This window comes from Chanos chanos, chromosome 7 (assembly GCF_902362185.1).
Source record: "Chanos chanos chromosome 7, fChaCha1.1, whole genome shotgun sequence".
NCBI classification, from domain to species: Eukaryota; Metazoa; Chordata; class Actinopteri; order Gonorynchiformes; family Chanidae; genus Chanos; species Chanos chanos.
The window spans coordinates 30,414,159-30,426,489 of NC_044501.1; the positions used below are offsets into that span (position 1 = coordinate 30,414,159).

The 12,331-nt window shown below is 43.6% G+C and overlaps 3 protein-coding genes and 1 non-coding gene across 4 annotated transcripts; all 4 read right to left on the reverse strand.

Annotated features, from left to right (window-relative positions):
• Nucleotides 1-564: 564 nt before the first annotated feature.
• On the reverse strand, nt 565-6,144 carry LOC115816204 (kinesin-like protein KIF20A). Its single transcript, XM_030779171.1, has 17 exons — nt 6,016-6,144; nt 5,783-5,878; nt 5,556-5,675; nt 5,193-5,331; nt 4,842-5,026; nt 4,052-4,346; nt 3,682-3,787; nt 3,207-3,269; nt 2,914-3,060; nt 2,584-2,749; nt 2,262-2,441; nt 1,969-2,108; nt 1,660-1,825; nt 1,239-1,362; nt 1,077-1,150; nt 879-998; nt 565-795 (listed from the first exon to the last, which is right to left on the reverse strand). Exons 1-17 carry the CDS (start codon nt 6,142-6,144, stop codon nt 565-567), a joined length of 2,481 nt encoding a protein of 826 aa, XP_030635031.1.
• A 1,325-nt stretch (nt 6,145-7,469) lies between these two features.
• rps20 (ribosomal protein S20) lies at nt 7,470-9,159 on the reverse strand. Its single transcript, XM_030779661.1, has 4 exons — nt 9,066-9,159; nt 8,198-8,297; nt 7,904-7,977; nt 7,470-7,716 (listed from the first exon to the last, which is right to left on the reverse strand). Exons 1-4 carry the CDS (start codon nt 9,066-9,068, stop codon nt 7,534-7,536), a joined length of 360 nt encoding a protein of 119 aa, XP_030635521.1. The 5' UTR covers nt 9,069-9,159; the 3' UTR covers nt 7,470-7,533.
• LOC115817699 (small nucleolar RNA U54) lies at nt 8,071-8,141 on the reverse strand. Its single transcript, XR_004025489.1, has one exon. It is a non-coding gene; the product is annotated as a small nucleolar RNA U54 (small nucleolar RNA).
• Nucleotides 9,160-10,255: 1,096 nt separating the features above from the next.
• Nucleotides 10,256-11,254, reverse strand: mos (v-mos Moloney murine sarcoma viral oncogene homolog). The gene has a single exon (XM_030779172.1). It carries the CDS (start codon nt 11,252-11,254, stop codon nt 10,256-10,258), a length of 999 nt encoding a protein of 332 aa, XP_030635032.1.
• Between the last annotated feature and the right edge of the window lie 1,077 nt (nt 11,255-12,331).

Below are 12,331 nucleotides of genomic sequence, written 5' to 3' on the forward strand. Positions count from 1 at the left end.
TGGAGGATGATATCTGCTATACCGAAGGTTCTCATGGCGGCCGTACAGGAGAACATTCCAGAAAAGGCCGGTTGAAATCCAATTTGTGTAAATTATTTGTAAATATAAACTTAGTGTATCCAGTGTACATATCTGAAGATTGGAGGAGATATATATAGACATGTCGTTATGACGACTCATCAGTTCGGGGATGAGATCGCTTGCACAGCCACACGCTGGAAAAGAAAGGCAAAGTTACACTTGTAATAGCTCACAAATCAACTATGGCAATTTTTTTTTTCTTCCATTTTTACATGAAAAAAAATAAGACCAAAAAAAAAAAAAAAAAATCAGCTCAATTCAATTCAGAAACAGCTCTTTTTTTATACTTTTTTATTAACAAATACATAAATTAAACAGACATTAAAACATATTTTTGTAATATGAATAAAATGGAAGGACAACAAACATTTGGGTGTGGTTTACAACCGGAGAAATTCACTGACAACATTCAACGAGTAAATTTCGAGTGGACATAATCAGAACAAAAGTAACGAAGGTGTGATTTTGGAGTCAGTTGCTCAGCTAGGTTTTCTTCCTGAGAGTCGATGTGGCTCTCACAGATTTCCGGAACGTGCGGCACAGAGACGCGTTTCGTGGTGATGTCACCGTCTCTTTGATGTTCGCTAGTAGTCCTCGTCTTGGCCTCGACGGCCCCACCGATTCGTGGGACAGTCTGGCTAGCTCCTCCCTCAGGGCGGTCAGCTCCGCCTCTTTCTCTGCGACATCACTTTGAATACGGTTAATTTCTTGCTCCTAAGGAGGAAAAAGTACAAATATTACGCACGCGTGTGCATGTAGAGGAGTGTAATTTTTTTTTTGTTTGTCTGCGTGTTTACCTCGTAGGCGAGACTGTTTTCTAATTGTTTGACTTCAGCAAGTTTCTCCATGTAACTCTCTCCAGCCTCATGCAATGTCTCATTCAGCTCTCTGATACGACTCTCTAAAGACACAATCAGCTGGACAAACACAGACAGGTAGAGAGTTAAACATGACAAAAAACACTTCTTCATGTTTGAAGTCATTCATGTACTTGCCTCCTGCTTCTCTCCACAAAGCTGCTCTACAGCGCACTTCTCCTTATAGAGCAATTTGTAACGCACAGTATCCGCTAAAAGCACAAAGACAAAAGGTACCAGTATGTCACTTACACATACATACACATATGTATATACACACACACAGCCTCCATGTCAGACCTGAATCCTGCGAAGGGGTGTGGGGTGAAGTCTGGGCAGCGTTCTCCTTGGTGAGAACCGTGTGGGAACCAGTTTTAGGTTCCTGACAGTCCTGTTCCAGCTCCACCAGTCTCCTCTGCAGCTCCTTATTAAAGGAACAACACAAAAACATATTAGAGCAGGGCTTCCCAATCAGGGCTCCCTTAACCCCTAGGGGCCAGTGGTGGTACTGCGGGGGGGATTATGAGGTAGTCATGAAAACGTCAATGTCAAATTAAATTCAGTTAGTTCAAACCTCAAGGGGGTAACTGAGGGAGATAATTTGGGTTGAATGGCTTCAACTGACAAAAAAAAAAAAGGTTGGGGAAAACCTGTATTAGACAAGATACGTTCACGTTTAAAAATATTGAGATACGAAGCGAGGGTGTAGTAATGTACACACCTTTACCCGCTCCTGTTCAGCCGTGTACTCCTCCACAGGTACATAGTCATCTCCCTGTTCCTCCACGGCACATTGGTATGCGTGCTCCTTCAGCGCCTCCTTATACATCTCAAACGTGCTCGTCATTTTCTCCTCATGACTCTCCTTTAGATCTGCTATCTGTCGGCTGGGTGTCACACGCACAGGCCATGTGTCAGGAGTCGGTTTCTGTTTACATTAGTTTTTGTCAGTTTTCATCTGAACGTGCTCACGCACGCTTACGCAGGCGCACACACACACACACACACACACACACACCCACCCACACACCTGTGGAGCTCCTCACACTCCATAATTTGCTGGAGCATGATGTCGCCCATCTCCTTACGGATCTCAATCTCCTGTACCAGGTTCTTCCTGCGCTCAGCCAACAGCTTCACACGCAGGCTCTCCACCAAACTCAACAGTTCCTACACACGCACACACACACACGCACGGAGAGAGAGAGAGAGAGAGAGAGAGAGAGAGAGAGAGTTAGTTGGTTGCAGTAACATTAGGTTACTGCAAGTTAATGGCAAATGTTGTGAGAGCATTGAAAACATAACACTATCACAATGGGTTACCTCCTGTGGCAGTATTGACACATCAGCCTCATCCTCCCCGTCCAGCAGCTCTTCCTCCGATAGGCAGTCATCCACCGCCTGGTCGTCAATCACCCCGTTTCTTAGCAACGGCTTCCCATTCCGCCCAACCAGGCGTGGAGCCAGAGACTCCAGAGAACGGGGCTGAAACACCTGCACCACCTAACAGGGATTCACACACTCCATTATTATTTGATAAACTCCAAGATGTTGCTAAATACTCTCTATTAACATAATAGCTTGGCTCACATATCATTGCAATGGCCACGTTATAGTGACACACTCATTTACGGTGGAGACAAACCTGTTTGGTGATGGCCGAGAACCTCATAACATTCAGCGTCTCCTCGTAGGCAGAGGCACACGGGTTTATGTTAATAATCATGGAAGCTTGGTCACGCCCACAAAACACACCCTTAAACAGCCATGTCAGCTTACTCTCCCGAAAGGGGACGTAACTGCTCTTTGACCTGAAACACACACACACACACACACGCAATGCAGGTATTCCAGAACCATCACAAACCGAACAGTTGGAGCATAACTGAAAGCATTGTTTTATATTTTCATTGCTGAATATACTTGGACAGTTAAACTAGAGGCTGTGACTTTGTGAAAGCAGCCACTTGCTCACCCATCTCCCTGGTTGTTTCGGAGGGCGGTGATGCACTTCCCCAATATCGCGAGCAAATTCTTCCCGTTCCCTCCTTCTCTCAGACCTTCACTCAGGGTCCTCGCTTTGCTGCACCTCTCGGGACTGAGCAGGTCACAAATAGAAAACCTGAGAAAGATCGAAAAATTCACACACACAGTCACCCAAGAACCTGTCTTTTAAACGTAAAATCGCGTAAAGCAGAAATGCAGACACCAGGCACACACACACACACACACACACACACACACAGAGATTCACTTATATACACTCACTCTGATATCCCCTGCACGTCGGTTCCACTGATCCGGAGTAGTTTGATTGTGAAGATGCTGTGGCTATAAACAGACAACAGGTCTACAATAACTGTACAGTTCAAGAATGGCTCATAAGAGCCTGTCCCTAAAGAAGCTTTACTGTCCCCATGTATCAATAAACACAAACAAGCAAACAAAAAGGCCCCAAAACCAAACACGTCCGGTAAATCACAGACGCCTGTAAAGAATGCAGTGTACTATAGATTGTCAAGTACAGTACTATTTCACACTTTTTAGATTTGGAGCCTCTCAGCACTACATGTTCACATGCAAGTCCAACACTGAAATGTCACACCAAACTCTAAAGCCTGAACGATTTGAACTGGGTGTGTTTGGGCATGACCCGCTGCACTGAAAAAATGCAGTATTGTGGGTCCCCATTCCTGGGAAACAATGAGGAGTAAAATTTGGCAAAAAACATTCAGCACTGTGCCTTCTGTTGGAGGGTTGGCTCGTCTTGGCGGCGGTGAGGTTCTTATTTCCTACACGCAGGATCTTACTGGCCTCCTCTGCACTAAGCACATTTACCCATCTCAGATCTACAGTAGGAACACACACACACACACACACACACACACACACACAGGTCAAATATCTGAAGTATCCATGAGGGGTGTTTAATCCTGTCTCAATGGGTGACAACACTAAATGTAAATAGTTGTGACACATTCATGGCCCGTTATCTATTTCTAAAAGAAAAACTGAAAAGACGAACAGAATTATTGATGTAAAAAAAAAAAAAAAAATTAAGCTGCATTAGATCATGGTCTGACGGAGCACTTTTGTAAGGAAGACACCCCGACCTTTGACATAGGGGTTTCCGGCACCGTCCTCACACACTCGCAGCGAGGGGCGTCTCTTGGTTTTGGTGGCGGGTGAAGGCTGAAGGAGATCATACACTTTCTCATTGTAAATCTCATAGAAAGCCACCCACACAGAGAAGACACATGGCACACCGTCATCAACTCTATCAGCTCTGTCCACTGGGGAGGAGAAGGGAGAAGGAGAGAGAGAGAGAGAGAGAGAGAGAGAGAGAGAGAGAGAGAGAGAGAGAGAGAGAGAGAGAGAGAGAGAGAGAAATTTGGTTGTGTTGCGCACCTTGTGTTGATTGAAACAGGTAGTTTAATGGTAGTTACCTGTGTGTTCACAGGAGGGAGACAGATTGGTAGATAAAGAGTTTCCAGGCCCGTCGTCTGCTGGTGACTCAGGCTCCTGAACACAGACAGACGGATGCAGACACACACAGACACACACAGGCACACGCACGCGCGCACACACACGCACACAAACACACACACACACACACCATCCTCAACATCATAGTAAAGCTGCTAAGAGATTTTGAATACTTAATATGGTGTAATAATGATTTAGGCAGTCTCTTGGAGCTGCTTTAGGGTCTTAGATTTCAGTTCCAGTCCGGTGGCGGTTGGGTAGTTCTAGTTTAGCTTGTTGTGGTTTATAAGTTTCCCTACATCACGCAGCGTCATCTGAGAAGGAGCTATTTGAGCCCTTTCCTATCTGAACATTAAAATTAGGTTGGGGAGGGGTGTTTTTTTTTTTTTTTTTTTTTTACTGTCACAGTCTCAGTACCTCTTGGAGGGAGCTGAATAGCGTTTCTTTGCTGCTCTCCTCAGCTTTGAGTTGGTCGGCGTCCAGCTGCTCAATGTCTTTGCTCAGATATGGTTTCAGGTCCGCACGCTTGTACTGACGTCCGCAGATACGCCTAAACACTGCCCTCAGAGCACGTGGTAGGATCCCAGGGTCTTTTGAGGTCCCTGCACACGCACGCACGCACACACACACATTTTTTTTTGGTCATGTCTTGCACAGTGGGTGACTGCGTTTGCATGTGCAGCAGCCTGTGCAATTTGTGTGTGGAAGTACCTCGTTCCATGTTCCATTTACGTGTGTGCTGAAGCCTTTCTAGTGCATTTTTCTTACCCTGTAAAGTGTGTGTTTTTCCACTGTTAGTGCCTCCGTAATTGACCACCAGGGAGTTTTTCCCCCGAAGGAGCTCCTTCACCTGAGTCTTAATGGTGCCTTCAAAAAAATCCGCTTGAGTCACTCCTGGCCTGAAGATCTGCACCACACACACACACACACACACACACACACACACACACACACACACAAAATATTACTCAGATGTGATGGTGCAATGCTACCATAAATACATGGAAGAATTGGACGTCTGAGAGGAGACAGCTAACAAAGAATGAAGTAAAAGATTCCCCAATAGTGACTGAACAGACTCTGACCAGGTCTTTAATGTGTGCGTGTGTGTGTGTGTGTGTGTGTGTGTACCTGAGAAAAAGTGAATTTCTGTCGTTGATGACTAATGTTTTTCTCACTGCTCTTTATGGAGCCAGAACCCCTTGGAGCTTGAAGCAAGACAGTTTCAGGACTTTCCAACACAACACAGCCCTGAGAGAGTGAGAGTGAGAGAGAGAGAGAGAGAGAATATTATAGCTTATTAAAGAAGCATGTGTTAGGTCTTACTTTGATTGTATCCTACTCTGTGGGTTTGATACCTGGTCCTCATTTTTGGTCAGCTCCTCTTTGCTGAGAAGGCGAACTCTCAGATAAACCCGGAGCTGTTGGTTCTCAGGACTTTCCACTGACTCACTCTACAACCGGAATAACAAACATTTCAGAACCCTGTGACACACAGGCAAAGCTTTGGATAACAACTCAACTATATTCTACTAGGAAAGTAATGACATTAGATTAGATTTGTAACATTTATCGATGATCGTGCAGATACCTGTGCTGAGGCTATAGAAGATACCCCAGAAATTTCTGGAAGCGGCGCATCATGATGTGGATCGCATGCCGTTGACTCCATTTTCCCTAACATCGTGCACTCATGTGTCATATCATGAAGCGTTGTCATGACTACACACAAAACGGCAGTCAGAAAATACCTTTGTTGCTGTGACGAAGGTAAAGAGGTGAATGAGGGTGTGAATCCAATTTTTTTGTTTACCTACTAAGGAAACAAGCCTCTCAACAACAGCAGGAGAGCTATAGACTTCTTAATGCTCCATTTGCATGGTAACCAGAAAGTTTCAATTGGATTTCTTAAGCCAGTGGTTTTTAATGCAGCTGTCTTTCTTTCAGTCACACAGTCAAGCAAAGTGTTGACCCAGCAACAGCTGGGTCCATTATTACATTGCACTAACTAGGACACCAATCAAATGTCAGCAAGAATAGCATCCTGCCAATCACACCTCATTCCCTAAACCAGGCATCCAATCAGGAATTTCCAGCAATCAGCTACTTAACATCATCTCAACATTCCAGTCATTTTCTGTGGATTTGTACTCAGTTGGATCACAGAATCCCACTGCACGGTTATAGACACAGCTCTAAAGTGAAGACTCTGTGTTTTAATCTGCCACCAACAAAAGCAAAGCCAAAAATCTTCACAAGATATTTTGTAATGCACATTTTCTCTATAAAATTGAGAACACTGGGCTATTAGTTATAGACTAACTTGACTGAACAATGGGTTGAATTTCTTGACACTTTTCCAAGATTAAAATGAATCCTTAGTACCCATGAGCAGCAAAAATCAGGTCCTTCACAAGTCTTAGACTTATTGTCTGCTTAAGTTAAACAGGAAGGTTTATCACTAAACTCTTCGGTGGAATAGAAGTCTGAGTTGATCCGTGGTCTACGAAACCCCTGCATTGTAGCACTTCAATGTGACAGATACACTTGCAGTAAATAGCAACTGGTACAGAACTACGCCAGAGGTTGTTCTAATTCAAAGCGGCATCTGTACTCAATCAGTACTCTTAATGTACCGCCACAAACTGTACTTTCAGGCTAAATATATTAAAAGGACCACAAAGGCTCTTCAAATCAGGTCAATTGTCAATACACATTTCTGGATGTTTTACCAGATTGTTCAGTGTGGTTGTTTACTATAACAGCCCACTACTGTTCTGGACAAGCCCTGCAAACTGATTAACAAAAACCTCTTCATAAGGATGTCACACTCAACCTTGAGCCACAGAATAAATAAACTGAATGGTGGAGAATAATGGTGAACACTGTCCCCTGTGGGCCACCCCACAATAAGGTTGGCCACATCTCTAGAGTAAAACACTAACTTTTCATTTTGGGATCCAGGTCCTTCTTTCTGGGATAAGGACAAACAAAAAACCATATAAGACCTAAAAATAGATCAACAAAAACACGACACAAATTCAATTTCTGTTTTTTTTGTTTTTTTATTTGGCTCGACTGCACATGTCAAACTCAGTTTTGATCGGGTTTATGCGTCGGCGATGGTGACCTCGACTTCGACGCCGGGCTCAATGCTGATGCTGGTGATCTGCTTGACGATCTCCGACGGGCTGTGGAGGTCAATCAGACGCTTGTGGATCCGCATCTGAAACCTGTCCCATGTCTTCGAACCCTCACCACAGGGAGTCTTACGGGTGGTGATGCGCAGCGTCTGAGAGAGAGAAAAAGAGAGAGAGAGAGAGAGAGAGAGAGAGAGAGAGAGAGAGAGAGAGAGAGAGAGAGAGAGATTAAAATCATTGCATTAAAATCTGCGGAAAGGAGTTGTGTAACTTGACATCATTTTCTTAATTTCAGAATGTGATTTAGTGAGCGTGCTCCACTTTCACACTGTAGGTTACCTTGGTGGGCATGCGAACTGGTCCCTTCACCTTCAGGCTCTTCTCCTTAGCACCACGGATCAGATCAGCACACACTGCAAGAGGAGAGGAGGGAAAAACAAAAAAAACAAAAACACACACATTAACTTTCAGTCCATAAAACACAGACTCGCACATGAACTCGGGCACTGAGGCTCAGAATAGCGTATAGGATAATTCATTCATCTAATCATTTTAATTGATTTTATCCTCATAGCCTAAGAGGTCTTGGACTGACCTGCCCTCATGTAAACTGTGTGTATGAGGTAGACCCACCTTTCTCCAGAGACTTGACATTACGGCTGGTCAGAGTGATCCTGATGCGGTGAATAGCCACCTCCTGCTCCACGGGCGCTTTGCCGGAGTCTTTGAATGCCTATAATCACAGAGGGGGAAACGAATCAGTTACTGGAACGCACCGAATGTTCCTTAATGTCAGTCAGTTTTACACAGCGGCTGAAACTCTCTTTACTCCATTCATGAAGTCTATTAGTTAATGTAATATTCGCGTTTCCAGGTTACTTGCAACTTAAGACTGGTCAGCTGGGTCTTGAAATTAACCGTACGTCACCATGAGGCAGTAAGCTTCTGGAGTCAACCGCGATTATTTAAAGAGCTTCAAATCAATATCTATCCAATAATCTCACTCCAGCCACAAGCTGAATTACCTTTAGAGCGCTGTTTTATTAATTTTAAAAAGCCGTGTCGTGCAACACAGCAATTAGGCTACACATTATAAATATAAATGGGCGTTAAAGAGGTTTTCCGAACACGTACTTAAGTAAATGACACTTCTGACTGCTCACTTGCTAGCTAGATAACAAATCTCACCCACGCTAATGTTAGTCTGGTACAGTATGAAACAACACATGTTGTGCCCGCACGACACCTAAGAGTTAACTGAACTAAAAATGCGTATATGAGGAGGAGATCATGAGAACGACGAATACACTTACGGTTCTTCCACCTTCACGGAGTGCAAGTAAAAGAAAAGCTAGGCGGCTAACAAGAAAACATATACCAGCACGTGTGTGATCGAGGAAAGAACCGTACAAGTTAGCGCGTGAAACGTATCTAACGCAGTAACTATGGTGGCAGAATAAACACAGTAAACAGAGTTTTTCCATGAACAAATAATTCTTACCATTATTGAATATTCCTGACCGACTTATTCGTGAAAGCAACTTGCGAACAGCGGTGAGTCAGGATGCGTTCACTCCGTCCCCACAGTTCCTCAGGAAAGGAAGGATGTAGGGCCTGCTCAGACTAATATATACATCATCCGGGTACTGTATGAACTCTGCACCCGCAGGCACGAAACCAATAGGCAAACAAGGATCTGGCGGTAGTTTAAAATCAGATTAATAGTTACTGGGAATACGAAAAGAAATGCCCTTCAAACTTTTTCTTTTTTTTTGGTGGAGTCTTTATGTATAGTTGTTATGTTAGGCTCTCATTAAGATTCTAACGGTGGCTTATCATTGTGCTTCTCCCCGAAGACATATTTTCTCGCTGGTTTTGATATGAAATTATTTTAAAATCCTCTAGTTGTCACGTTCCCGTGGTCATTAATATGCATATTTCTGAGTAAAATCTAAACATTACCAAACATTAGAGGGCTCGACAGACCACCTAGATTTCCATTGGTTCATTCAGACTGCAGAATTTTGAAGGATGTGCAGCCAAATCGAGCCAAACCAACAAGTTAGGAACAAAAACATTTTAATCAAATCTGTTAGAATATCTAAAACATTGTAGCAGTGCTACGTCCACAGATATTTACGTTTACTTTTTTAAAAAGCGTAACAATCCATTTAGAAATATAATCTACACATTAGGTTAAACAGGTCTAGCCGGTCCTCACAAAACAAGCTCACACTCATATATACGAACACATCGAAATGAACTTATTAAAATATGTTACAGATCACATTAAAATCCTTTTCTTGGTCATTACAGGAGATTTTCACAGTAGGTAATTTGTGCACGAGGATGGAAGACCTCATAGTGATCAAAAATGTCGCTGGCCTCTTGTTGGTAATGCACTGCAGTACCTTAGGGTTTTCCACGATAGTATAGATAAGACAAGACCTCCTGCAACTAAGCGTTTATAAGACCGTGGATCCCCAAATTTGGGAAACGCTGCCTTTATCCTGAAGTCATTACAGTAATCTTTGTGAGAGGCCAAACTAGTGTATAACAGTATGAGAATTAAACTGACCATTTGTTTGTGGGTTGTGCGTGATACAGTGGTGTTTCTCCAAAAATAAAACCCAAAAGTCACAATAAAACGAATAACTCCGTCTGTTTTGTAATCTGATTTGAGGTTTGGTCTTACAGTTGGATCAGTGCCAAGTCTGAGAGAAGCTGATCGGCGCTTGGTCGGAGATTTGGGTCCCCACTCCAGCATCGACACACAAGCGCTCTGCAACTGAGTCCAAACGCGGACTCCGTAAAAACTTCTGTAGTGATCTTTGGGCGCAGATTATAGGCAACAACAGCGTAGAGAATGTGGTGTCGGTCGCCCTCATAAGGAAACTCACGGGCGATAAGCTGCCACATTGTTATACCAAAAGAGTAGATATCTACGCGTGTCGTAACCTCATCACCTTTCAGTAGCTCAGGCGCACGGTGGGTATATGTCCCACCTATATGACTCAAACGGGGCATCAAGCCAGCTTTGCTCTCGAGTTTAAGAGAGCAACCAAAATCCGCCAGTTTGCACACCCCGGTATCTGAGACCAGAACGTTGGCAGGTTTCAGGTCCAGATGGACGACACTATGTGCGTGCAAGTACTGGAGCGCGCAGGCTATGTCTGCAGAGTATTTGACGCAGGTTTCCGGATTAAGTGGGTCGTTGACACCATAAATAACTTGTTGCAAGTTCATGTTTCCGGCAAACTCCATAAAGATGGTTCCAATGTAGTCTTGATCCATTTCATCCGACGGAGTACTTGTTGTAGACGCTATTATGCGCACAATGTTTTTATGGCGTAGATGCGCTGCGTTCAGCTCTGCCCAGAAACTTTGCCTCGAGGCTAGTTTGTTCTTTGAGCTCTTCTTAACTTTCTTCACTGCAACTGTCTCACCAAAATACTTGCCTTTAAAGACAGACCCGAATCCACCGGATCCGATTGGTTCCAGGGATGTCAGCTCACGCCAATTAATCACCGGTGACGACAACCTACTGACAACCTTGGTGTGGAATGTGTTTGCGGGAACCCGAAGCGTCGACTCACTGGCGTACTTGGCGATCAGTGGGCTGCTGCACGCCCCAAATTTTGACCCAAACTCCTTCGGCAACAGCCGCGTGGGGGGGATTGGAGATGGCATGGCATAGGAATGCTGTCAGGGTGTAAGCATCGACTGGTTTCATGTGGGCCCAGTTTGTGCGCCACTCAGGTGAGGTCACATGACAAATGTAGGTCAAGTGATCACTTGATTAGTTAATCCGCAATATACAACTTTGATTAAGTCACTAATAAACCTAGGGTAAAGTATTGCAACTATCGGTATTGTTAATAAATCGATTAACTATCTTCCTCAATCCGGATGCGCATCAATATCATATACCATCACTAAAGTGTGTAATCCTGTGGATTACGCATGCGCGGGAAAAATAAATTGATAGCGTCTTAACGACGAACTAACCTGCAATTGAAACTGAAATTATTTCCATCGTCATGTACTGCATGCCGCCTGGCGAAAGTACACCCATATAAACTTTTCTGATAATAACAATAATAATGATAATAACAACAACAACAACAATAATAATAATAATGAACAACTTTCAAAAAACGTGGCTGGTTAGGGCTTATTTCATTGAATACTTTTTGCATGACTAAATGGTACTATTATTTTGCTTGTGTTCAGATTAGTAAACTTCCGAAAATATTACAAAAAGGAATCTCCTTCATACAAATGCAGGCAGAGGAAAAAACACAAAGTAAATTCTTCTGGTATATTTATTGAGCTCTCAGTACTGTGAACAGTATTAACACTGGACCGAATCTCTCCTCTCCTCACATAGCAGCAAAGGTCGTCTGAACACACGCACACACACTTACTCACACACACACACACACACACACACCTGCTAGCAGCCAGCCAATTGCCTTCTCCAATTCACCTGGCACACTCAGCCAGCCAATAAATAACATTCTCTTTGGATGATGTCATCGGGAGGAAAATGAAATGTGGGCAGGCTGCAGCTTTAAGTTCCAAACACACACACACACATCCACACACACACACTCACACACACAAAAACACACATACACATAGAGATATATGTATCATTCTGACATGGGCTATACACATACAACAGTAGTTTGTAAAGTACATTGAAGTAAAATATACATGATTAGCAACAGAAGGTCATTATCACAGGATGGCATTAGAGAATGC